The sequence below is a fragment of the Curcuma longa genome, chromosome 3 (genome assembly GCF_044706935.1).
Source record: "Curcuma longa cultivar G26 ecotype Majalengka, Jawa Barat chromosome 3, ITB_CL_G26_1.1, whole genome shotgun sequence".
Classification (NCBI taxonomy): domain Eukaryota; kingdom Viridiplantae; phylum Streptophyta; class Magnoliopsida; order Zingiberales; family Zingiberaceae; genus Curcuma; species Curcuma longa.
The window spans coordinates 9,778,008-9,803,837 of NC_133863.1; the positions used below are offsets into that span (position 1 = coordinate 9,778,008).

At 36.9% G+C, this 25,830-nt stretch overlaps 3 protein-coding genes across 5 annotated transcripts; all 3 read left to right on the plus strand.

The window, feature by feature from the left end:
- Nucleotides 1-6,458: 6,458 nt before the first annotated feature.
- On the plus strand, nucleotides 6,459-8,135 carry LOC141823661 (protein NODULATION SIGNALING PATHWAY 1-like). Its single transcript, XM_074710936.1, has one exon. It carries the CDS (start codon nucleotides 6,459-6,461, stop codon nucleotides 8,133-8,135), a length of 1,677 nt encoding a protein of 558 aa, XP_074567037.1.
- A 1,948-nt stretch (nucleotides 8,136-10,083) lies between these two features.
- Nucleotides 10,084-14,761, plus strand: LOC141824815 (sm-like protein LSM1B). 2 transcript variants are annotated; one of them, XM_074712149.1, is made up of 6 exons: nucleotides 10,084-10,183; nucleotides 10,297-10,361; nucleotides 12,750-12,818; nucleotides 12,905-13,020; nucleotides 13,105-13,167; nucleotides 14,471-14,761. In XM_074712149.1, exons 2-6 carry the CDS (start codon nucleotides 10,301-10,303, stop codon nucleotides 14,546-14,548), a joined length of 387 nt encoding a protein of 128 aa, XP_074568250.1. In that variant the 5' UTR covers nucleotides 10,084-10,183; nucleotides 10,297-10,300; the 3' UTR covers nucleotides 14,549-14,761. The 2 variants fall into 2 exon arrangements, with proteins under 2 accessions (XP_074568250.1, XP_074568249.1); XM_074712148.1 differs by having other exon boundaries at nucleotides 10,084-10,361.
- Nucleotides 14,762-16,411: 1,650 nt separating this feature from the next.
- LOC141822992 (phosphoinositide phosphatase SAC2-like) lies at nucleotides 16,412-25,623 on the plus strand. 2 transcript variants are annotated; one of them, XM_074710277.1, is made up of 16 exons: nucleotides 16,412-16,593; nucleotides 16,884-17,088; nucleotides 17,215-17,380; nucleotides 17,984-18,206; nucleotides 20,392-20,468; nucleotides 20,565-20,752; nucleotides 20,822-20,919; nucleotides 21,092-21,225; nucleotides 21,379-21,507; nucleotides 21,968-22,442; nucleotides 23,320-23,441; nucleotides 23,543-23,653; nucleotides 23,784-23,978; nucleotides 24,064-24,195; nucleotides 24,394-24,502; nucleotides 25,209-25,623. In XM_074710277.1, exons 1-16 carry the CDS (start codon nucleotides 16,450-16,452, stop codon nucleotides 25,326-25,328), a joined length of 2,628 nt encoding a protein of 875 aa, XP_074566378.1. In that variant the 5' UTR covers nucleotides 16,412-16,449; the 3' UTR covers nucleotides 25,329-25,623. The 2 variants fall into 2 exon arrangements, with proteins under 2 accessions (XP_074566378.1, XP_074566379.1); XM_074710278.1 differs by having other exon boundaries at nucleotides 18,035-18,206.
- Nucleotides 25,624-25,830: the final 207 nt, after the last annotated feature.

Here is a 25,830-nt window from a genome sequence, read left to right on the forward strand (position 1 = left end):
TTGCCTGCAGCTAGGGAGACAGCAAATGTGATGGTGTGGTATATCAGACCCGCGCATCGAATTGCCTAGTCAGCATGGAATCATCTTGTGGGAGTGGCGAACAAAACTCATGTCCTGGCTGAGGCAACCTTCTTCTTGCCTGGTAAATGAGCAAGAAGTCCCTGCATTGGATTTAGGCCATCTGTAACGCGAGTTCATCGCGCGTTCAACGGCGTCTCTTGGGTGACGTGGAGGAGAGAGCCACATGAACACGTTCAATGTTTTGAACGCGTTCATGTGGCAGTGGACCCACCACATGCATTTTTTTTTATTTTTTTAGTATTATTAACACCCTTAGGGCATCTGCAAAGTTAGGACATTAATAACACTAAAAAAATAAAAAAAATGCATGTGGTGGGCCCACTGTCACATGAACAAGTTCAAAACATTGAACAAGTTCATGTGGCTCTCTCCTCCACGTCATCCAAGAGACGCCGTTGAACGAGCGATGAACGCGCATTGCAGATGGCCTTAGGGTTTTAGGGCTTGTGTGTAGAAGAACAATAGAAATTTTATGACAATGTTAGCCCTTAACACAGCTAGCAATAGAATGGCATGAAGTCTTCTATTACTAATGGAAGTATGGAAAAGGGTTGTAGTAACTGTTGTCATCCTCAGATGCAGTATCAGTACAAGGAACTGATCTGCTGTAAAGATGACACTACTACAGTATTACCACTGAATCACTAGTTTGAAAGAACAGACAACCTAAAAAGGATTATGAACAAAACAAAAGCTAAAATTCCAAATAGATTTCCTAAGCAACAGAGCATAAGAGAGAAGGCACTATCAGAGTAACTATGACAAAGAGCTTTCATGTGGAGATTGATCCATAGCTCTGAGTATTTATTCATCAATTAGTGTCGTCACTCAAATCTTGCCTACTGGTGACAATGAAAGGATAAACCAAATCAACAATGCCTAGAATCTTATTAGAAGAAACAAATGAATATCACTATTATGAGCACAAACTCTTGTTGGGACAAAATTTAAGAATTTGTATTAATGCTGTGATTAAACCTGTGTAGCAACCAAAAATAGATCCCAAGTAGTTGGAACTCAGTGGTTAATCATCGTTGTTATCTTAAAGGTCCAAACATATCAAATGCTAGCGCAAAAAAGATAATACAAAATGTTGTTTTTAGCACAAATAGAGCAGTGAAATAGAGAAAGAAGAGTGAATAAACTCTTGTTGGAACAAAATTTAAGAATTTATATTAATGCTGTGATTAAACCTGTGTAGCAACCAAAAATAGATCCCAATTCCCAAGTAGTTGGAACTCAGTGGTTAATCATCGTTGTTATCTTAAGGGTCCAAACAAATCAAATGCTAGCGCAAAAAAGATAATACAAAATGTTGTTTTTAGCACAAATAGAGCAGTGAAATAGAGAAAGAAGAATGAATCCATGAATCAAACTGCTTTTAGGCGGCATGCAGGACTGTGGGTCTTGCCTCGGTCTCAGGCAAACAGAAATCTCAAAACTTTTGAAGTATCTGTCGTTCCGACAAAAGAAACGTTCAGAATATCAGTGAATTGTAGAACAAATCGCTTGAAAAAAATGCAAAACCTTGGAAAGGGTTGCATATGTACAGCACTATCAGAGTAACTATGACAAAAAGCTTCATGTGGAACAGGTTCCATGGCTCTTAGGAGTTATTCATCATATAGTTCCGTCGTCCTTTGACGAGCTAAACACAAATTCACAAGAAAAAGATGAACACATTCGTCCATATTAACAAAACCAAATCCCAAATGACTCTGCTTTATAGCCCCTTTTGCGCAACAAAAACAAATCAAAAACAAGAAAAATGGGAGCAATGCTACGAAAACCGGAAGAAAAAAATTCCACCCGATGGAAACCAAAGATCGATCGCAGAGAAGAGAGAGATTAGAGGGCCAATTGTTGGCAAATTAAGAACAGATCGTACCGAATAGAACGAAGCACTACTGCACCACTCGGCAGGCACGGCGGGCCTTTTTTCCAAACCCTAAGCGCTGCTCGCACCCTTTTATGTCCAGGATCAAGGAACTTTTGCAGAAGCACCCTTATAGTTTTAGTTATGAAAAGGCACTGTATTTCCGCAAACTAGAATGGTCAAATGGGCCAATCCATATTGAGGCGGGCTAATCCACTAAAAACCAATCGTATGGCGGGGCGGAGCAGACCGACCTACTAATTTAACTGATTCAAAAATTTTCAATCCAACCCAACTTAAGACGAATTGCGAGTTAGACGGATCAGCTCAGGGATATGTCAAAAAATAAATTTTTTTAAAAAATATTAAAAATTTTAAATTTGGATCATAGTTTAAACGATCAAGTTAAAATTGTTAAACTTAAATTGTAATTTAGACGGATTAAATTCATTAATTCATTAAATTTTCTTCTTTAATTTTAATTTTAAAATTTGAAATAAATAAATAAACTTTCACAACTTGTAGATCAATCTAAGCTCCTCGCGGACCAATCCACACGGATCGTGAGCTTAGGCGGATCAATCCATCTAAACTCATCTTAAAATAAATTGATAAAATTTCAATCCAACCTGTCTAAATTATTTGACAAAACAAGTCAACTCAATAGACCTAATCTAAATTAACGACTATACCGCAGACCTCAGCCTTTAGATTTAGAAGGTGGCCTTTGCCCTCGGGGCATAGGTGAGTTGGTTACGACGCAACAGATCTGCAAAAAAGAAGGTGGCCTTTAGATTTAGAAGGTGGTTGTGCAAGGTAAGATGGTGAATTGAAAAGGTGAATACAAATTTTACAAAAAGACTTAAAATTTCTTTTTAAAATAAACAAAAAATATTTAAAATAATTTTCTGAGATACATTATGAGTTAATATATATTGGAAATAAATAAATAAATAAATAAAACAATGCTCTCATATTTTTATCTTGAAAATTCTCTTATTCTAACACTATTGTAATTGTTACGTGTTAAAGTAGTTATTACAATATAGAGCAAAATCATTCTAATTTTATCCAAATTACTACAATATAGAAGCCGATTATATCAAAAATATTTTTCACCAACTTGTCAATATTATCTAAACTTATCAAAATTACTTCAACTTAGCCAAAATTAAATTAATATTGTTATAGCAACTATAGATAATAATTATTACAACGTTATAACAACATAGCTGAATTGATTTGGACTAAATTAAAGTAATTATGAAATTTTAAATAATATTGATTAAGTCGAATTGATTTATTTTTTATACTGTGATAGTTATATCATAATTGCTATAACAATGTTTTTCAAAATGTAAACTATGTTCGGGGTGCTATTTTAACTTTTTTAAAAAACATATTTTTTGATTTTTGCACATAAATATTTGTATGACATATAATTATATTTTAAAAATATAGTTGCACTTTCATTCAGAGGCTAAACAATGTGAGATATTAGAGATACTAATTGTGAGGTATAAGTATAATGAAGGATACTCATACAACAACAATAATAATCAAACTTTATCTTACTATATGAGGTCTATTATATAAATCTTTCTACACCATTCCAACTCTAACTTCTACTATATTATCATTTATATTTAAATAAATTTGATCTTATTTTATTATTATTAGTTAAGTTTTTTAATTTTTCTCTTTCTCGTTTGACGTGTAAATTTATCATAGTTTCACATTACTTAACTAGAGCATCTATTGATCATCTGTGTATATATTTATATCATCTTAAATATATCTTTCAAAATTTTTCTCAATAGATGCAATCTTGACTTTCTCTTTAATATTTTTATTTTTTATCTTGTCCATCCTTGTATGTTCGCACATTCACCTTAGCATCTTCATCTTTGCAACTCTCATCTTCTATTCGCTTGAGTCATAGCCCAACATTCAACTCAACATAGGGGGTATAATCGACGTTTTGTAAAATTTCTTTTAAATTTTAGAAGTATTTCACGATTACACAAAACACCTGATGCTCTCTTTCATTTCAACCATCTCGCTTGCATTCTATATAAGATATCTTTCTCAATTCCTCCATCTTTTTACAAAAACAATCCTAAGTATTTAAAACTCTTAGTCATATATAACTTATCATCTTCTATTTTAACAATTATCTCATTACGTCTAATATTACTAAATTTAAATTTCATATATTCTGTCTTGATTCTACTAAACCTAAAACTTTTCACTTTTAGCATTTTCCATCAAAATTCGAATTTAACATTTACTCCTTCACGTATCTTATTTACTAAAACAATATCATATGCAAATAACAAGCACCATGGTACCATATCCTGTAATGAAGCCTACTCATGATAATTATAATTAACAGACTATAATTTGCTCAAGTGATGCCCTAAAAAGCAATACCATTGCCATTCAAAATCATATTTTGACAAACAACAAAACAATTCAATGTATTTGCTGCCTAAACAATACCTATTGACTTCTAACACACAGAAGTCTGATGACAAATGGAAACTTACTTCATCACAAAATCAAATGTTTGACAATTGGCGAGTTTGAACTTTGAATCAAGAGGAGCACATATGATTCTAATTTCTAAGAATATTTTCTCTCAGGGAAGCATCTGAACTGGTGTTGGTTGTTCAAAGGTAACACAAACAGATTCTGAAACTTATTGTTGTTTAAGATTTCAGTTCAAAAACTAGAGTTTGACTACTATTCACAGATTCCCTGGCCAAACAAATATAATGATAAACTATGAAATGCTAAGTCTTACAGAGACAGATTATTTATATAAGCAGAAAGTTAGAAGCATTTTACATGACAGAAGCAATGTAATGAAGGGGGAAATCAGAAGTCATTGGTGGGGATTCAATCTATAGTTTTAACATGTATGATTCACTATTTTATTTAAGATGCTTCAATGATAAAGACATGTCACTAGCTACATGCATGTACATGTATTATAGTATTCCAAGTAGCTTGTATTTTTATGCGACATGAAATTATAGTATACAATTGGCTTACAGTATGACAACAGAATAAAGATAAAGTTTGCACACTGATAATACGACTTATTAATAATTTTTTTACTTTTTTTCGAAGGCCACTTGTAAATTATACCATTCTCAGTTATTTATCTGCTGCTTCCTAAAATCTCTACAGGAAATAAGAATGAAGGTTTCTGATACTTAAGGGACTTGGTGGATCATCAAGATGACTAGTTAAAATGAAAGGAAAAGTACAGTTACTCATGACAATTGGTGAGCTTAGGTCATTAAACCTAGTGAAGGTTAGTTAAAGCTTCCATAGCCATCATGATTCATGCATTTCTTAAACTTTAACTGATATTGTTGAAGAAAGAGACCGTATCCACCCAGCTCCAGTGTTGCTGAAATGTCAACTAAAAGTATAAAACAGTGATAGAGAAGTTCTTGCTCAAGGAAAAAATGGGGAAAACAAAAATAAGTTCTCTCTACTTGTTATTGCTTGTCACTTCCCTTGTCTTATAAGTCCAATTTATTAGGAGTATGTTCATTCTTATCCCATCCGAGATCTCTTATTTTTTAATCTAAAAAGAAAAGAGTACAATTGGTTTAATGTCGCTTTAGAACTTATTTCATAACTTACAACTTGCTGCCTTGGATTTTTTTTTTCCTTTCATGTATCAATCCAAACAAGAACAACACAGACAAACCCCTTTTTACTTGAGTTTGTTACAGCATATAATCATCTAAAACAAAATATAATAATCAAAGAAAAGCATCTTCCATTGTACTAATGTCGCTACTTCTTGTGTACTAATATATTGTAATTGAAGGTATTAAGTAACTTTTTGGATCTAACCTGATAACGTGAGCCAGTAGAGTTGCACCTCCATTTTGATCCAACCATTAAGTGGCAAGTGCTGTACAATGTTGTTTTATAGGCACAAGACAATCTTCAGTATGAAAAAATCCTGCAAACTTTAGCTGTTAGTCTTACTCTAAACTAAAACTCTGACCTGTGCAGATAAAATAATAGCATAGTTCATCAGCACCATAAAGAATTAGAGCCTCTTCTCAAGTTGTCAAGCAGATAGAAATCACTCAAATAATGAATTCACATGCTCTAATGGAGATGCAACAAAGTACAAAGCCCGGTGTTGAACATCCAATGAGAACGACAATCACAGTTATTTATATGTTTATGCCCACCGCCCTCCTACCATCTCTTCCCCAGTCTTCATCTTCCATACCAAAAATCATAGCACGACCCCATGCTGTCTCCTCTGGTCAATGCTCAAACTCCTTCACCTCCACTCTTCCTTCCAATCTCAGCTCTCATCTCCCTCATGCCATGAACCATGTTTGATTTCTAACTTCATCTTTGAAGTTCTAATCCTCTCACCTTGTTCATACTCTATGGTTTTATTGAGTTGCCACACTTGTAGCGAATGCTAAAGGAAGATTCAGGGGCTGACTGAATCATCATGCCCTTCGAGGACGACGAGCAAGGTAAAAGTTCCTTGCCGGAACAGCGTCAGCAGCACCACCTCATGGACTGGTTGGAGGATTCCATGTCTTTTCTCTCCTCCTTCCTCGTTGATCCCTACACAACATCCACCACCTCCAGTGAAGGCATCAGCAACAATGATATTACCAGCTATGGATGGTGGACAGCGCCGCAAGGACATGAACAAGCTGACATGAACCACAGTGCTCCATCCATGGACTCCACGCTCACCCCGGCAAACAGCTCTCGGTTGCTTCCCCAAGCTGAATTCTTTAGGAAGAGGAAGAAACCGATGGGACCAATCACCGGCGACAAGAGCATGATGCTTCAACCCAAAGAGAGGGCGGAAGGTGAAGCTGGCATTGAGGGTGAGGGAGAGTTTGTGAATGAAGGTGAAGTAAACAAGAAGCTGGCTTCAACGGGGAGGAAGGGCCAAGGGAAGAGCGCAGGGAGCTCGAGCAATGGCGGGGGAAAGGAAGCAAGATGGGCGGAGCAGTTGCTGAATCCGTGCGCAGCCGCCATAGAAGCGGCTAACTTCTCCCGAGTTCGGCACCTGATCTGCGTGCTGCAAGAACTACAGTCCTTTTCCGGCGACGCAAACCACCGGCTCTCGGCCCACGGTCTCCGAGCCCTCTCCAATCACCTATCGTCCACGGGAATCGGCATCCCCGACAGGAGCGGAGCAGATGCTGCAGCGGCGACCACCTTCGTGACCGTGGAGCCGAAGCTTTTCCGGTCGGCGCTCATCAAGTTCAACGAGGTCAGCCCCTGGTTCGCCTTCCCCAACACCCTCGCCAACGCCTCCATCCTCCAAACCCTAGCTTTCGATCCCGGCCGCCGCGCCGCGCCCCTCCATGTCGTCGACGTCGGCGTCTCCCACGGTGTTCAGTGGCCGACGTTCCTCGATGCGCTGGCCCGTCGTCCCGGCAGCGGGCCACCTCCTGTGCGTCTCACTGTAGTAGGCGGCGCCGCCCCACCTGGTCCCTTCTCCGCCGCGCCTCCGGGCTATGATTTCCGGTCTCATCTCCTCCGCTACGCCAAATCCATCGACCTCAACCTCCAGATCGATCACGCGAACGTTCTCGGGTCCAAGTCTTTGGCTCTCGTCCGAGGAGAGAGCCTCGTGATCTGCATCCAGTTCCGGGCTGGCCACAATAACGCCGATGATCGGACGGCGTTCCTAGAGTCGATACGCGATCTGGAACCCGATCTCGTGGTTCTAAGCGAGATCGACGGCGGAATCGGCAGCAACGGAGTAGACGGACGGTTTCCCGCGGCGTTCGCGAAGAAGGCGGAGCTTCTTTGGAAGTTTCTGGATTCCACAAGCGCGGCGTTCAAGGGAAAGGACTGCCCGGAGAGGCAGGTGATGGAAGGAGAAGCGGCGAAGCTTCTGGACACGTCGGCGCCGGCAGCGGAGGGGCGGGACCGTTGGCGGGAGAGGATGGCGGCGGCGGGATTCCTGGAAGAGGCATTCGGAGATGAGGCAGTGGAATCGGGTAGGGCGCTGCTGCGTAAGTACGACGGGAACTGGGAGACGCGGACGGCACCATCGGCGGCAGAAGGGGCGGCGGCGGCGGCGGCGCCGGTGACGCTGTGGTGGAAGGGGCGGCCGGTTTCCTTCTGTTCCCTGTGGAAGCCCAACCGACGACGCTGAAACAAGTGCCGATCTGGTATTTGATGGACGGCAGATCCGATCTCGCGCCCAACACATCCGCATCATCCTGACCGTCCGATTAGTCAGTAGGAAATGATTGGGCTTCTCAATGTACATATCGGGTTCGGATCATGTGCCGTGTTGGACTATCCGATAAGCTTGTGCTTCGTATCAACTGCTATATATTCTAAAAAGTCCAATTAGATTGCAATTTTAGTTTAATACCATTCTTTGTTCATCAAATTATTTATTATTTTACCAAATTACATTACAGTTTGATGGATTAAAAGCTATAAAGCTAATTTAATATAATTATGATATAAACATTTATTTTATAAATATTCATAGTATAATGGAACTAAAGGAAAACTTTTAAAAATCTATATGAGTTTTAAATAGCATTAACCCTAAAATTAAACTGAAATTAATTTATTTAATTTATTTTCTTAATATACTTATTCATTATCATCATGAAATTTAATTGAAAATTTAAGGGATAGGCTAATACATTTAAAAATATTGTCTAGGTTTATTACTATTAGTTGTCTTAATTTTTTATAAATATTATTGAAATACTTCTTATACTTTATTATTATCATTTTACTTTATATATTTATATAGATATTTGATCTGGCAACTGGATTATTTATTGATTACGTGGATATCGAGTACAATGGGATGTAAGAGAAAAAGAGTAAAAATAAACATTCGTTAATTCAAAAAATCCCGACTTCTCATTCCAGACTTAGCTTGCTCTTTTAAGCATGTAACGACCTCCTATCTAGGACTTGGTAGGCTTCCTAAAGCACGTGCTGACCTCCTGACTTAATCTTGGCACGCCTACTGCCTCATGTGTCAACCTCTTGACTCGGTCTTGGCACACCTCCAGCTTCATGTGCCGACCTCATAGCTCGGTCTTGGCATGCCTCCTACATCACGCGCCAACCTCATAGCTCGGTCTTGGCACGATTCCTACAATCAAGATCAACTTTTGGCACGCGATATTTATTAAAAGATATGATTGTTCTGTCTAAATCGAAGAGCATAGAACTGATTCTTCCATGAAAGCAACAACGTACTCTCAAATATCTAGCAACGGATGGAATCTTTCCAAAGTGGAACAAGTGCATTAGAATATTTCTTAAACGGTTATCAATACTTCGAAGCGGAAAGCATATGCTATAAAAAGGTAGTTCATGCCCATGAGTATAGGTACGCACATATATCTATCCTAATTTTCTCAAGTTATAAAACTTCTTCCTTACGTCAAATCCTAACTTGAGCGTCGGAATGGTTTGTCGAGATCTAACCCTGACACCATTATCCTCTTTTTGAGTGCTTTTCAGGATCTCTCTTCTCTCCGGACGACTCTCTTCGAAGAGCGTGGACATCAACTGAGTTTTGAATTAGCGTTGGAACCATTCCCGATATATTAGTCGGAACAATATTATAACTTTACTTTTACTAAGATATGTGTTTGAGAAAATAATTAAAATATCAAGTTAAAATTAAAAGGTCATATATTTTAAAAATATCCTAATTCTATAGCATCGTTATTATAATAGTTATATATCGTAGTTATTATAATGTGTAATACATATAATTAATTATTATATTAAAATATTTTTATTAATTTTATCAAAATTATTTCAATTTAGTTGAAGCCATTATGAGTGCTATAATAATCGATAGAATAAGGATTTTTTTGGAAAGAAAAATATATTAATGTTGAGGTGTTATTTTAATATTACGCTCTTTTATATTTCCCCCTTAAAATATCAATAATGAATTACAGGCGTGTTTCCGTAATAATTAAGAAGAATGTAGAGCATTTTGAGTAAAAGTTAAAATAAATTTTTTGGTCAAAACACAGCGCTGCTGACGTCATCCAGCGTGGCAATTTATTCAGATGTATATTTTACCCTCCCCATCGATTCCGCTCCTTCAATTTGCCGGCTAGGGTTACGGGGCCTTGGGGTTCGAGGTCGGTTCTGGAGCTGCGAGGAGCGTAGCACGGTTGCTGCGCTGCTGCGTCAGATTTGCTGAAGGTAGGGTTTCGAAAGATTGAATTTTGGAAGCGATCGTTTGCCGGGTGTGGGGGAGACGCTGTCGAACTCGGTCTGCCCATGAGGGTTTGGGATTTCTGAGCGATTTTTTTTAGCGCAATGTCTTGGGCGGGACCAGAAGACGTCTTGCTCTCCACCTCCCTTGCTAGCTATCTGGACAGTGAGTTAGACTTTTCTGGATAAATTTGCACTGGCAATATCTTGCTTAGATTTGTTTATCAGATCTTAGATTTGAACTTGTTTTTTTTTTACTGCTGATGTTGTCAAGTCATGTTTGGGTTAGAGCTTTCAATTTTGGGGTATTTTAGTGCTGTTTAATTTCCACTTCTTGTTACTTCAGTTTGATTAGTTAGAAGTCGAACTGATTATAGGGTTTTTCTGAACTTTTTGATCCCCTTGATTTTCGCTTGCTATTAGTGATTTAAAATCCAAAGAGATGATGTTACTCCCGTATATAGTTTTTGTTGGGAACAAAGAGCCCTCATCCTAAATGCAAGGTAAATGGGACTTGAAAATTACATGAACAAATCTGATCAATACAGAAATTTTATAAAAGACAAACTTTTACCTGCTTTGCCTTAAGATATGGCCTATATGTATGAGAAATAGATGACTGCATACTGAACAGATCACAATGGAATTCAAGTACTCTAGAACATTCGCTGCTTAGTGGTTGTCCTTAACGAATTGGTCAGAACAAGGATATCAAGCACCAATATTCCTTTTGCTCTATAATACACCCGGAACTCCTTTAGCATATGTATCACAAGCATCTAGTGTCACTTGAGATGATAGAAACTGAGGTTTGGTAGAGGGAAGAGAAGGGATTTGCAAAGTTGAATGACTAAATGCATGTCCTGCGGCCAGGGTGTTGATCGCAAATCTTGGATTCATTTTTCTGGATTGTCTATGATGTGTGGAGAGTGAGCGGTAGAGGCTTTCAGAGTAGGCATGGATAGTAGGGATGTGGAGTAAGAGTTTAGCAGGAAAACAGTTGTGCTTGACATTAGAGATATCAATGTCATTAGCGGTGAGGATGCTGGGAGATTGATTGAAATACCGAGGGCAAGCTTGTAAAAGGGGTATAGCCAAGTAGTTGATTGTAGATGTTGGTGCAGGTGGAGAACCAAATGGTGGACATAACTAGCAATTGTAGCCACATAATAGGAAGGATGTATAGGGGTTGTCTCCTTATTATCTACAAAAGTCACAGTGGGCATTTCTCTTCAATTTAGTTCCTTTTTTGTCACTTTCATCCAATTTTGGTAGAAGCATTGGGCCCATTTTGCAGTCCTTGGAATCCTTCAGTAACTCCTCTCTTATTTTCCCTTAAAATAAACAATGGAAACAACACATTTGACCCTCCATTCCGCCTTCATTCCATAAATTGGAATCCTTTCTCTCAAAGTAAATTGGTCACTGAGTTATAAGCATAAAAAATCCTCACATCTTTGGCAATGTTCTCAAAATTGGACTAGAGATTGAACTTACAAGGTTAATTGGTTGAATTAGTGTAATCAGTTGACTCAAAAAATAACGCAATATACTTTATATATTTTTATGTACATCAAACATTATTATTTATTTTTAGTATAAATACTAAACTAAGATAAATTAATATGAAAGTCATATATAATAAAAGGGTTGATTGCTAGTTCTATCATATACTATTTAAGCTTTGATAGTTCTTGCTATGCTTTAAATTATATCAAAGATAAACCTTTCCTACTAAAGTTATTGACATATCTACCATATCTTAATAGAATATATCAAATTTTTTTCAAAAAAAAGAGCTCCATATCTTAAAAGATCCCATCAGAATAACTACATTTTTCATAAAATAAAAAAGAGAAAAATTCCCAACTAATGCTGTTAGAGTATGTTGAACCATCCCCTTAATCCCTTAACACAACAAACTTGAAATTCTTGGTATGAATAAGAAATTTGAAGAAAAACTGGTCATTGTAGTCTTACCAACTTTTGGTTTTTTACATGCTTCTTTTTTTCTTTCTTCAATTTCCAGGTTGTGTATCATACTGAACTGGATTGGCATTTGTTTTTGGTTTGACTGGTTGAATTGGTTGGGTTTTAAAGACAATGATTCTATGCCTATTAACATGGCGAGAGACTGCATCTACTAACTCTATGTTATCCATTCAATAATGCGGCAAAAAGATCTAAGCCAGCATCTCAATTCTGCTTGTGATGGTCCTTTTTCATAAAGCCTGAAGAAAATCTTCTGCTATTTTGGTTAAACAACACTGAGATACAGATTTGTAAAGTTCATTTGTTGGGGAAAATCATGACAATGAAATACCAAATGAGATGTTGAATATGCAGTTATGCTAGATTTATTTTTGTGAAAGAGAACCTTTGGTAAACAAGGTGGCATTAATTTTAAATTTTTTAATCAGTTTTGAATTCTCTTAGATCCCAGCAGGAACCCTACTTAAACTTACAGTTTGACATAATTTGGAGGATTGTCTGGGAATATGACCTTTTGAAGAGGATATGCAAACATTTTATTGGTGTTTGTCTTTCCTTGCAGAAAAGCTTCTTGTGTTATTACGTGATGGGCGAAAGCTTCTAGGCATTCTTCGCTCTTTTGACCAATTTGGTATACATCAATATTTTCTTTGTACATACAGTTGCATTTTCTCTCACAAGTTGAGATTCTTGATAATGACAACCTTTATTTTACAGCGAATGTGGTTCTTGAAGGTGCATGCGAGCGGGTAATTGTAGGAGATTTATTCTGTGATATTCCTCTGGGTCTCTACGTGATCCGTGGGGAGAATGTCGTTTTAATAGGAGAACTGGTATTTTTTATTTTTTCAATGATTAGTGTTAATATGTTCTATTATTGCTACAACTTTGTTGACCATGTACTGAAATTTGTAAAGGACTCGGAGAGGGAGGAGCTTCCAGCCCAGATGATCTGTGTTTCAGTTGCAGAGATCAAAAGGGTAAGCTTTATCCCTTGGTCAAAATAAATGTAATCTCTTACAATTGTACTATTTTACATACTTTGAGGCAACATAACACACGCACATGCACATGCATGCATGGAAATGATATGTTGCACACCCCGTGAACACTTAGTATAATTTTAATTTAGGATTTAGAGTATAGGGTATAGGGGTATAGTATTTAGGCTAAAGGAAGTATAAATTTTAAAAAAAATAATAATAATTTATATTAGGTGCTCACGGGGTGTGCAACATATCAAACCCCTACACACACACATATAGATATTCAAGTTGCTAGATGCCTTCACTTCTGTTGTCTGCTAAGCTTGTGGATGTTGTTAATAGGTGCCCCTGCATATGCAGTTCGCAGGATCTACTTACAATTTATAGATTTGGTCTTTTAATATTTAAGTTGCGCCTAGCAAAAACAGTATACCGATCTGTTTACTTTTTATGCTGTGTTGGCCTGGAGGAGAGAGAAAGTAGAAGGGAAATTAAGTAGTTCAAGTGAAACGAAATGGATTGTGTCAAAGGGAAAGAGTTACTTTGTTGGGCTTATTAAATGCTAAAACTTCATTTCCTTTCAATTCCAGTAATAAAATAGAAGAATTAGCCAGAATTAAATTCCTTACTCTTCCTATTCATGTCCCAGGAAACAAATGTTCTTGATTTTCTCCATTCAGTATTCATGTGTGTGTGCTTTCGACACCATTTCTCTATGCTTGTAGTAACTGCATAACGCTACTCTTCAAAGCCTGAAAGTTCCTCAAGTGCAGTACTCATGCTATTTTTGTGTGTGTTCGACACCATTTTCCTATGCTTGTTGTAATTGCGTAACGCTAGTCTTCAAAGCCTGAAAATTGTTCTAGTACAGATACCGTGTTACGAGAGATCGTTATAAAAGTATTCATTCTTTAACTTCTTTTGTGTGAATCTTTTCTCTTGGGGTACATCTAGCGATTAAAAATGTACTTTCTCTTGGGCTTTACTATTTGCAGATGAGTCGACAGGATTATGCCAAACATCTAGATTGTACTGACCTAGTGTTTTCGCTTGGTACCGAAATATGTTTGCATCTAAATTCATGCCCATGAAATGTTTTGTACCTAGGAAAAATCTCTATTCGCCATTCTTGTATCTTTCGGTTATTACCTAATCTTTGCAACTATGTTTCCTTAGTTCTAGTTTGTATGATGTACTTCTAATACTTATGCAAAAGCTACATTACATCTTCATTTGTCGAAACAAGACATGCTCGAACCCTTCGGTAGCTTGACAACATCTTGTGTGTTTTGAATAGGCGCAAAAAGCTGAGAGGGAAGCCACAGATCTCAAGGGCTCTATGAGGAAGAGAATGGAGTTTCTTGATCTGGACTAGTCGAAACTTTACGATCTGCATTATCTGTGTTCCATTCTTCACTATTATGTGCTTAAATTATCACCGCATTTTTATCGCGGTTTGCTTCAAAGTGAGAAGCCCTAGTATGTTCTTTAGTTGGATTTGCATGGTTGAAAGATTAGGGTTTGGTGCATTACTTAAAAATTGTAATTTGTATACCTGAAACTTACATAATTGCTCTCATATCGTCATCGTTGTCGTTGTCGCCGTCGTTTTATTTGCCCCCAAAGTTTATAATAATGCCTTGTTGTAGTTAAGATAGTTTCGAATCAGTTCTCATAGAATGGTTCAAACAAAAATTGTGATCGAAATTGAGACTCTCCTTGATGTACATGGAAGGCAGGTAGAACATTCTTCGACTTCTACCACCTCGATCACAAGTACAATGTCGAGCATTGCCGCACGGAATGGTGTGTCTCGGCTGACTTGATCGATCGAGCTTTGCTCCATTGATCTAATTCATGTTCTTAGTTGCTAGAGGTTTTTCTATAAGCTTTCGAAGTATGGTTGAGTTGGTTATTGCAGGGAAGTCGAGATAATGCCCTCTTTAATTGTAATTTTTTGATTTATTTTCGTATAAATGATAGTGAGATTGATCGTGTAGGATCGTTAGAGTGTTGTATTTCACTTTTTGTTGCAGTAGAGGTGATATTCTGCGTGATTCTCTCGTGCGCGCCTGTGTGTGATCCTAAATCCACCGTCCATCACGCAATCGTGTGCTAAATTTGACCGTCTAAATGTGGAAATGCATAGTATTCCGCCCCTCCCCCCCGACCTTCGTCGCTTCTGGCCACCCTCGCCATACCATCTGACCACCGTCGGTCCGGGTCCGATCGATGCACCACTCGCCGCGTGTCGGCCGGCATCGAATTGTGATCGGAATCTGACGTAAATTGGTCGGAAACATGGTCGCCAGTGGCGCGTGTCGATTTTCGACCAAATCGCGGTCGGAGATCGGTCAAGGAAGGATCGTCGTCGCATGTCGGTCCTTCCCCGATTGATCTCCGACCGCAATTTGATCGAAATTCGACTGCGATTTGATCGGAGACGGCGTGTGCCATTGTCGGTTGTATTCCGGTCAAATTACACCGGATTTCGACCACAATCCGATCGGAATCTGACGCCGGTCGACGCGCCGACGAGTGGCGCGTTGATCGGGCCCGGTCCGACGGCCGGAAGTGGCGGGGGTCGGCTGTGTGGCGCATGAAGTTTTTTTCTCGAATAATATTATTAGTTGAGTTCGTAAAATGTTTGAGCTCGATAAAATTTTTAATAAATAATTTCGAACGTTCTTAAGTTTAGTTCGACTTGATTCGATTAGGCTAGTTCACATCCACCCTAGGGATTTCCTTTAAATGAAATTGAAATTAGTTTGAAAATTTGCCATTTAGATAAAATTAAGGGGGTAAAATGACAAATTCATTTAAAACGACTAGTTATTTGTTTTGATATCGTCGTCGCCCCGAACTAAGCGCGGTCTTCCTTCGCTCCGATTCCCCTACCCTCCCACGCAATCGCCTTCCGTGGAGTGGAACAGGACGGCAAAGCGGAGACCAATCGCAGCAATGGACTGATTGCTCGAGAGAGGGAGAACCACAAGAGGCAATTTTTTTAATCATTCGAAGTCGTCGTTCGTTTCTGACAAGGAAAGATCCTGGAGGGCAGTGAATTCTGCCCTTTGTTTGAGCCCTTTAATTTGTTTCTATTTCAAGGAAAGATCACGAGTTGGTTGCAGAGAGAGAGAGAGAGAAAGAGAGATTTTTTTTTTGAATTTTTTCCCACTCAAAGATTCCTGCTTTTTTCGCCCCGGCCCCGTGAATGGAAGAGAGCGAGAGGGAAGGTCGTTGGCGGATTAGAGAGGGGGTGGGTCTTGCGAGGACATGAGGAAGGAGGGTTCAGGCTTGCCAGATCGGATGGCGGCGGGTAGAGAGACGGAAGATCACTCGGCGGCGGGATCGGCAGGCACCGTAGCTGCTCCCAGGAATAATTATCTTCGGAAGTTTAGGCTCTACGAGACTCGATCGGTGAGTCTATTTTCGTTGGGAAAAAAATATACTTTCTTCGTTGGATGTCCTTTTGATATTCGTGAATCTGTGAATTCGTTTGATCTTTCTTATTGCTTGCTATTTCGTGTAAATCTGCTGCGTTTGTGTTGAACTTGCTTTTCCTGATGGTTCTAGAATTTCATGCTTTCATTTATGCTCTAAATTTATAAAATTTCTCTGCAACAATATCACAAATTTCCATTTAGGACTCATGATTGTTTGTGTTTGCTTGCTTATCATGTGTTTGATGGTGGTTTGCTGTGCTTCAGACATTTTATGTAGTTGGAAACAATAAGGATAGCTCATGCTGGAGGGTGTTAAAGATCAATAGGTTGGAGCCTTCTGAACTGAGTATTCATGAAGACCCAAGAATCTACTCGGAAAATGAATGTCGTGATATGCTCACACAAATACACGAGAAGAATATTGCAACTGATGGATTACGATTTGTCACCAAATGTTATGGTATTGTAGGTTTGTGTAACCTCAAGTTCTTCTCATACTTAAGTAAAAAGTGAAGTGTGCTACAACACCATACCTCCCTCAAATATTCTCAGATTGTTTAGAATGAATATTTATTTAAAATATGTTCCTTTTCAGGATTTGTCAAGTTCCTGGGGCCTTACTACATGCTGCTAATTACTAGGAGAAGGAAAGTTGGTACCATTTGTGGTCACTCTATATATGCTGTCTCTAAAAGTGAAATGATCACACTTCCAAATTCTGATGTGCTGTCAAATATCACCTATTCTAAGGATGAAAACAGGTCGTTTTGTCCTTTCTGCTTGTGAAGAACATGGCCTGTACATCTTACTTATATCAGAAAGCAAAGTTCTGCTACTATATGTATCTTGAATGATTACATGTTTGAAGTTTGAACATCTATTTTGATGTTTCAGTATTCCCATGTTATATCCATTTCTGAACCATGCACTGTTGAGTGTGGAGAACACTTGGAAACTGGCAATGATTGTCTAAGTTTCAGTCATTTATATGCTATCCACTTCTCTGATTGGCTATCTTTTAATACTTATCGATAGTTTTTTCTTTAACCAAACGTGAAACTATCCTTTTAGTAAGGATGAAACATTGCTGGGAATAGCTTGGTTATCTTGGACAATAACTGTTTCTTGAGGTGTAAGTACCACATTGATTAATTAAGTGATGTGGCAACTCCAAGTCTCCAATGCAGGAGTTGGATTATCTTATAATGTTCATAATTCAAGGCGTTGGAGACAAGGTGTACAGGTTTCTTATATTGGTGGAGAAATTTTTTGCCTTTTCTTTACTATTATTATGGTTGCTACTTCCCTGTTGGATTCACATATTTTCCAGAACCATTCTTTATTTTTTCTTATTTATTGCATAGATACAAGAGCCTACTCTGCTCTATCAGTCTGAGAGACGACTTCTTCTTCAGTTATTCCTACAACATTATGCGAAGCCTCCAAATAAACTTATGTGATGGAGAAACAAAGTCTGACATCCATGAAACAATGTTTGTCTGGAATGCTTTCTTGACATGTGGTGTTCGTGATCATCTCCATAACACTACTTGGATAGTTGCTTTAGTTTATGGATTTTTTAAGCAGGTAAAATTTTACAATGCTTCTTTTTCTTGGGATAATCTTACCACTCATTGCTTAGAATATGTCTTGTCTGAAATCCTTTTTTTCCCTTGTGCTCGCATTTTTGAAGGAAACAATATAGGCACCTAGCATTTACAACTTATTAGAAATCCACTTTTGTACACTAAGGTGTATTTGGATCCACTTGATTGGACATGTAAAACATTAACATTTAGTTGAACTTCTAACACTGGGTATAAGATTGTTTATTGAATTTGCAACATCATCTGTTTGCTATTGTCTTGCTCAACCTGTAACTAATGGTTGTCATTATGGATGCATATACTGAAGAGTTACAATTGTACTCGTCAGTTTGCTTGGCCTATTTGTGTATACTAGCTTAGCCCCTTAAGTCTAGTATTTGAATCCATGCATGGTATCTATGAAAGTAAGTTGGTCTTGTAGAAAGTTTGCAATTTTAGGACTTGGTCAAGTTCTCTTGGGGTAAATTGTTAACAATGATTCATCTCATGTATCTTGACCTAAATGATACTCTATCTTCATCTCAATCATGAACCTATAAGAATTTACTTAAGGTTTTGGCTCGGTTGATTTTTTATTAGTTGTCATCATCATCATCTAACATTTAATTAACTTGTATTATATTAAATAATATTTTATTTGGTCTTCCTCTATCCTTAACCATTTTCTCTCTACTAGATTCAACTTTTGTAACTATAAAATCTAGTGGTTATCCTTGGGCATTCCTATAGTTAGGAATTAGGATTGTAAACGAACCAAGTTGCTGAAATGGTTATTCAAGCTTGGCTTAGTTTCCTTTTTTTAAGCTTGAATTTGGTTTAATCTTGGCTTGAGTTTGATTTGCTTAGATGTTATTGAGCTCTTAATTTGAGCTTTTTTGATTGATTGAAACTTTGATAATTTTTAAGCTCTTTTAGTCTAGCTTGATATTGTTGTTTGTTGAGAGTTTCTTTATTTATTTATAGATTATTTATAAGATTGATAAGAGCTTTTTTTATGAATATGGTTGCTTTATTTGTGTATATTGTTCATTAATTTTGTTCAAACAATTTACAATCTTTGTACATGAACATTAACAAACTGAACACGTATGTTCAAGCTTGCTAATTTAGCTTAATGAGTATATCAAGCTTGTTATTTAATTGACCTTTGCATGTTGAACGCTCTTATCAAGCCGAATATCAAGTTTTCTCATGAATGTTTGATCCATTTATAACCCTACCTATACCATCTTAACATTTCTCTCATTTTATCATCAATTCATGATACATTGAATTGTTTTCAAATATTAATATTTTTATTTTATCTTTTCTAGTTATTTCATAGATCAATCTTAGCATCGTCATTTCCACTATATTTTATATATGTTGCTTACTGATAGCTGAACACTCTAATCCATAAAGTATGGTGGGTCATACCACAATCATATAAATTTTTTTACCCTTGTGCAGACATGATGACCACACAAAACTCCCAAAGTTCATCTCCAATTTGAACATCCATTCTTTATTATATTAATCATATCTTATCAACATCCTCTTCTTTGTTAATGCAACTAGAAAAAAAAATACTCTTATCAAGTTGAAAGATATTTATGCCATCTTAAATCTCAACATTTGGATTTTTAATTATTTTTAATGAAGTTTTATCTTTTCATTTTATGTTTTCTATCTTGGTTCATGATATCTTCCACTAACAATCTTCTAATTCTCCTTTTTTTTTCCAAATACGTCTGTAATTTCCAAATGCCAACATACTAATGGGTTCTATGGAAACAAACACACAAAGAGATTCTGAAAAGAAGTTTGTGTGTTTAAACTAATGTGTAGAATTTCTGTGTTCTGTTGGTAACTTGTCAAGGTATTTAGTAATAAGAGTTTGTATCATTCATTTACTAAAAATAGAACAATTTCATATCATATAACTAAAAGTGACATTCATCTGCTAGAGAAATTTTCTCAAGCCAACATGCTCACTTCCATTTTGCCTATATAGACCTGGTCACCTATATAAGACATTTGTCCTGGTTGATTAATTTGATCCAGTATTTGTGCTCTCATTTGTCCTGGCTAGTATTAATTACATGGCTTATAAACTGCTTGAACATTTTCTATTATAAACTGTATTGTGAGTTCTGACCTTGTGTGGTTGTCTGTCATGTTTTCAGGCTAAAATTTGTGTGTCTGGTAAATATTTTTGGTTGACACTCATTGCTAGGCGCTCTCGTCATTTTGCTGGAACCAGGTTACTGAAAAAACATTGCAGAGTTTCATTATTAGGAATATCAGAGTCCGTCCACTTTCTGGTATATCATTCAATTAAGATAATTTTTTGACTCAGGTATCTCAAACGTGGTGTTAACGAGAAAGGTGAAGTGGCCAATGATGTCGAGATAGAACAGATTGTATCTGAAGATATACCTGGAGGGATTTCTTCAGCAATAGCTTCTGTTGTACAGAACAGAGGGTCCATTCCACTCTTCTGGTCCCAGCAAACTTCAAAATTTAATTTAAGGCCTGATATTATATGTATGTATTTGCTCTTTTCTCCTAGCTTTGCACAATATACTTTATTTTACCTTTATCACATCCTTGCAGTGCATAAGAAGGACAAAAACTTCGATGCTACACGGCTTCACTTTGACAATCTTGTAAAGAGATATGGAAATCCTATTATTATTTTAAATCTTATTAAGGTAAGTAAATCATGGCTAATATTATAACATAAAATATATAGTAATATTCTGTCTTCTATGTTTTTTCCATGCATATCTCAATGGTATCTGAGTATTCTAGGCCTCAAGAGTAATCTTTTGATACTTCTGATTGTTCTAATATATATATTTTTCATTTTTCTTACAAAATCAGTCATTTGAGAAGAAGCCTCGAGAGTCTTTGCTTCATACAGAATTTACTAATGCTATTGATTCCATAAACAAAGATTTATCAGAAGAGAAACGCTTGAAATTCTTGCATTGGGATATTCAAAATTATACTAGAAGGTCTGTAGTTTCTTTTTTTTTTTCTTTTGCTGTTCTTCTGAAGTTTTGAGGTAGAATATAAAATTTGATAATACTAATTTTCTGATTTCACATATACATGCATATCATTATAACATACCGAGTTGATTACTTATTGTTAGTCTATGTGCGCAGAAAAGGTGTAAATGTGTTGGAATCATTAGGCAAGGTGGCAGCATGTACCTTGGAGATAACAGGGTATTTTTATTGCCAGCTGACTTCAGCCTTGAAGAATCAGAATATTCTGGAGTGTTCACAACCTCTGTAAGTGTCTAACTTAACATACTGAAGCATGCCTTTTAACTTCCTCTAATAAGTTACGCATCAGGGATAAAGTATGTATTCATTCCTCGAGTTCTGGAATTGGTAATCAATCAAATGTAATAGTTCTGATCTATTGGATAATTTTTTCTGCATCTAAATTTAACATGTATAAAGGGCAGCCCCAGTGCACGAAGCTCCCGCCATGCGGGGTCCGGGGGAAGGATCCATTGTACGCAGCCTTACCTTGCCTTTGGCAAGAGGCTGTTTCCAGGATTTGAACCCGTGACCTCTAGGTCACATGCTAAATTTAACATGTATATTCCCTTTAATATTTGGATTGAGTTCTAGTCTTTCTAATTCATCCCACAAGAAAAATTAGTGGATTTATATATCATGATGTACTTAAACATACTTTCTTATACAATTTTAATTCCGGTGTTGGTTCTTGTGATGTTAGCAGGGGACACTATCATGGAGAATTGCTATGCAAACCTGGCAATAGGTCATTTACTGATTTCCTTTGCTATGACTTTACTAGGAAGGATGGCATACAGAAATCAGATATCCCTCAAATTAAATATTCTGGTGCTAGTACAGAAAAGGATGGTGATACTTTGGCTAATGAAGTGTATTCTGCTAGTGCTAAAAATGAATACTCAGATAAAACTAATTACCAAAGTAACATTTTTGCTAAACCAATTAAGTTCCAAAAAGGCATCCTGAGGACAAATTGTATAGATTGCTTGGACCGCACAAATGTTGCACAGTATGCATTTGGTTTAGCTGCTCTTGGTCATCAGCTTCATGCTGTGGGATCAAGGGAAGCTGTAAAAATTACTCTTCATTCTCCTTTGGCCGATGACTTGATGGTATTGTATGAGAAAATGGGTGATAAACTTGCCTTACAATATGGTGGCTCTCCTGCCCATAACAAGGTACCAGTGTCAAAAGCTTAACCAAAGTTTCATTTTGTACTTTATGAAGTTTTCATTCTTCATATGGTTAGTATAAATCGCTTTGCATCTTAAGTAAATATATATCCTGGCGTGTCAGAAATTGGAATATGAGTTTACTTAGTGTCTTGCCTTAGATAAGTATTGATCCATGAATATGCCCCTTTTCTTCTCAATTCTTAATATTGAAAAAAAATTATGTTTTGGGTGTCTTCCTAGTTGCAAAATAATCTCTTAGTTTTAAAGTTACTCCCTTGGTACCTTTTTATTGTTTTCAAGAGGGTTGATAGACCATTTGATGTAAAATTTAGCCAATTTTTCCATGATTTTTCCTTATTTTTTTATATGATGAGCCTATGATTGTTAAGGCTTGGACGATGATTTGTCCACATGATAAGATCACTATACACATTTGATCTGATACCTCTCACAAGTCCTTGTTTGCACTTGCATAACATGTATATTTCCTACTTATCTATGCTTTTATTTTAAGCTAGTTACCCCTCAAAAAATGCGAACAATGCAGAATAAGAAGGCATGTATTTATTGTTTTTCTTAAACCTCCACCTGACAAAATATTATATTATCCAGCACATTGGTTATATACTTAAACACCACTTAGAGTCGTAATAATATATTTTAGGTATAGACAATAGTAGATGTTTAAATATAGTTATGCACCTAAATATGCCTAAAAGTTTATTTAAATTTTTTTCAGCAATCCAGCTAGAGAATGTATCTCCTTTTTTTTCTTTTTTGCTTATCCAACAAGCCAACTCTTTTAGGTATCATCTGAATTGATTCATTGTTTGTTTCGTTATCTTTTTTAAACATTTGAGTGTTTGGTTATCATTCTCAGATATTTTCTGAAAGAAGAGGTCAATGGAAGGCAGCAACCCAGTCCCAGGAATTCCTAAGGACTATCCAACGCCACTACAGCAATGCTTACATGGATGTAGAGAAACAGCATTCTATAAATTTGTAGGTTTAATCTTCTATTGCATCTGCATCTTGTTTCCGGTCTCGTATCTTTTCCTGTAAATGACATCCACTTGTTATGATTACTGCAATTAAAATTGCAGATTCCTCGGATACTTCCAACCCCAGCAAGGTAAACCTGCATTATGGGATCTGGATGCAAGTCAGCCTTATAGTACTGGAAGGAATTATGCATTTGCCGACGAATGTACAAGGTACGACATTTCAGTTTAAGTTTGCCTCTTCATATAAATTGTCTGTTTGTTCTTCATGTGCTTTCATTGTATTGCCATATAACTTACACCGATTACAAATGAGAAAATTGTTTTCCCTCCATCTTTTCAGGTCATTTTTCGTAAGATCCCTATCTGATGGCAACGTTCTAAGCGAAGGTAGTCCACCCTTGACTTTCTCTGATGTTGCACCAAATGACTTAGTAAGTTCATCACTGCCTGCAAGAGTAGAACATCAATCAGCTGTAGGACTTTGGTATTCCACACCAGAAATTTTTTCTTGTGAAAACAATGCGTCACATCTCAGGTCAGCTTCGTCAACCTGTTAATTGTCGATTGGATATACATATTTTTTTTTTCAAATTATCAAATAGTTCTCTTTTGGTTTTCAGAAATATTACTTCGGATGATACACATATATGTTTCAGCAAGCATAAATTGAATGGATCAGACTGCTCTAACTTCCTTGATTTTGATTGGCTTTCATCAGCAGGAAATTCTTGCAAGGATGAAGAACATAAGATGTAATTTTCTACTTCTGTCAGTTCCCTTACAAATTATTATTTGTATCTAGCTCGTGCCATAGGACATCAGTTAAGTAGAAAAGCATGCCGTCATTATTGCGAAACTAAGCAAGAAAGTACTGAAACTCTTGCCTAAAAATAAGTTTTCTTCATGCCTCAACCTTTGTTATATGCCTCAACTCGTAATTTCTGTTGCAGATCCTCTCTTATCAGCTCACCGAATGCGAACTTCGCAACTGAAAATGTCACCGATGGCGTCTCCAATGAAGTGATTATCATTTTGCAGGAGGAAAGCCATAGAGTTCAGGTCTGTTTCCTCTGTAATTGATATTTAAAATTTTCGTTTCTTTTCCATGTGAATTATTTTGTTTCTTTAAACTTATAGAACTTCTTTTTCGACTTTCTCCAATTCCTAAAACCAAACAATGTGTTCCTCTAAATTGATGGACTGTCATTGTTAAGTGGCATCATTGTGTGCTAGAAAGTATTAATAATCAGTCCTTCGAGGTGGAAAAATATTTCATATGCATTTTATATAATTCAAATTACTAGTCATCCGATGATATAAACGGAGTCGGAAAAGATACGACAAAAAGTGAATACTGGTAGAACTCCAAACTTGGCACGAACCATCGAGAGAACCTTATTGATAGAGTAAAATCAAGTTAAGAGGCTCCATTGTTGTTACTTTTTAGTTTATCTTCCATGCTTTAGTAAAATGAGGTTTGAAGTGATTATTTGAACCAATCATTAGTTTTTTGTTCGCAGTTAGTGTTCTTCAGCATCGACTTTGATTTATTCAATGATTCACGTTAATGTAACTACTTCGAGTTGTTTGCCGTTACACGTGATCTTTTACATACTAAATGGTCATCCAACTTCAGGGCTTTAAACATGTGAAAACCTTGATTGATTAATCATTTTTTGAATAACATCCATCCAATTTCAGGGCATCAAACAATGAATATGTTACTTCACCGTTCGTCGAAGTTCTAATACGTTATTTTACGCAGGAAGTGGAAGCAAACCGGAGAGAACCTTCTTCAATCAATGTTGCAGAGAGCTCTAAAGCTGGCCAATTTTCAGATAAATTTGCCTATTGGGTTGACCATGGAGGGACTTTTAGCTATTGATCACACTCAAATGAGAATCCGCGAACCGTGAATGGATTACGCGAAACAACACTGACTAACCTCAGCTTCAAAAACACAGGTTCGACACTACAGAATTTGATGATTTTCACTGGTAAGCAGCACAGTGGCACATAGGTGGGATTCTTTCTGAGTGAAGATCTAATTCTTCATATTCGACAATTCTAAGTTTCGAGTGTACATAATAATTCCCCTACGGACGTAGCCGAGTTAGTACTCAGATGGTAAATTTGCTACAAAAGAGTGTACATAATAATGACATAAACTTACTGAAATAATCGAGATGTGTAATGCTTTGTTGAAGTTAGGAAGTTTTCCTATCAACCTTGTGGCTTCTAAACTGTGATTGTATCTACAAAATGTAATGCTTTGTTAAAGTTGGTGATGTACTAGGCGACGTTGTTGCTACTATAGCTCTACGAGCTCTAGGGCGGTAAATGAGCCAAGCTGAATTAATCTTTGTGTTGTTTAAACTTGTTTAATA

Excerpts from the sequence above, each read along its gene's own strand:
- LOC141823661 (XM_074710936.1), top strand. The coding sequence starts at position 6,459 with ATGCCCTTCGAGGACGACGAGCAAGGTAAAAGTTCCTTGCCGGAACAG.
- LOC141822992 (XM_074710277.1), top strand. The coding sequence starts at position 16,450 with ATGAGGAAGGAGGGTTCAGGCTTGCCAGATCGGATGGCGGCGGGTAGA. Across the intron at positions 20,920-21,091 it reads TTATTTTAAATCTTATTAAG|TCATTTGAGAAGAAGCCTCG; the intron begins GTAAGTAAATCA and ends TTACAAAATCAG. Across the intron at positions 23,442-23,542 it reads AAACAGCATTCTATAAATTT|ATTCCTCGGATACTTCCAAC; the intron begins GTAGGTTTAATC and ends TTAAAATTGCAG.
- LOC141824815 (XM_074712148.1), top strand. The coding sequence starts at position 10,301 with ATGTCTTGGGCGGGACCAGAAGACGTCTTGCTCTCCACCTCCCTTGCT. Across the intron at positions 13,021-13,104 it reads TCGTTTTAATAGGAGAACTG|GACTCGGAGAGGGAGGAGCT; the intron begins GTATTTTTTATT and ends AAATTTGTAAAG. Across the intron at positions 13,168-14,470 it reads CAGTTGCAGAGATCAAAAGG|GCGCAAAAAGCTGAGAGGGA; the intron begins GTAAGCTTTATC and ends TGTTTTGAATAG.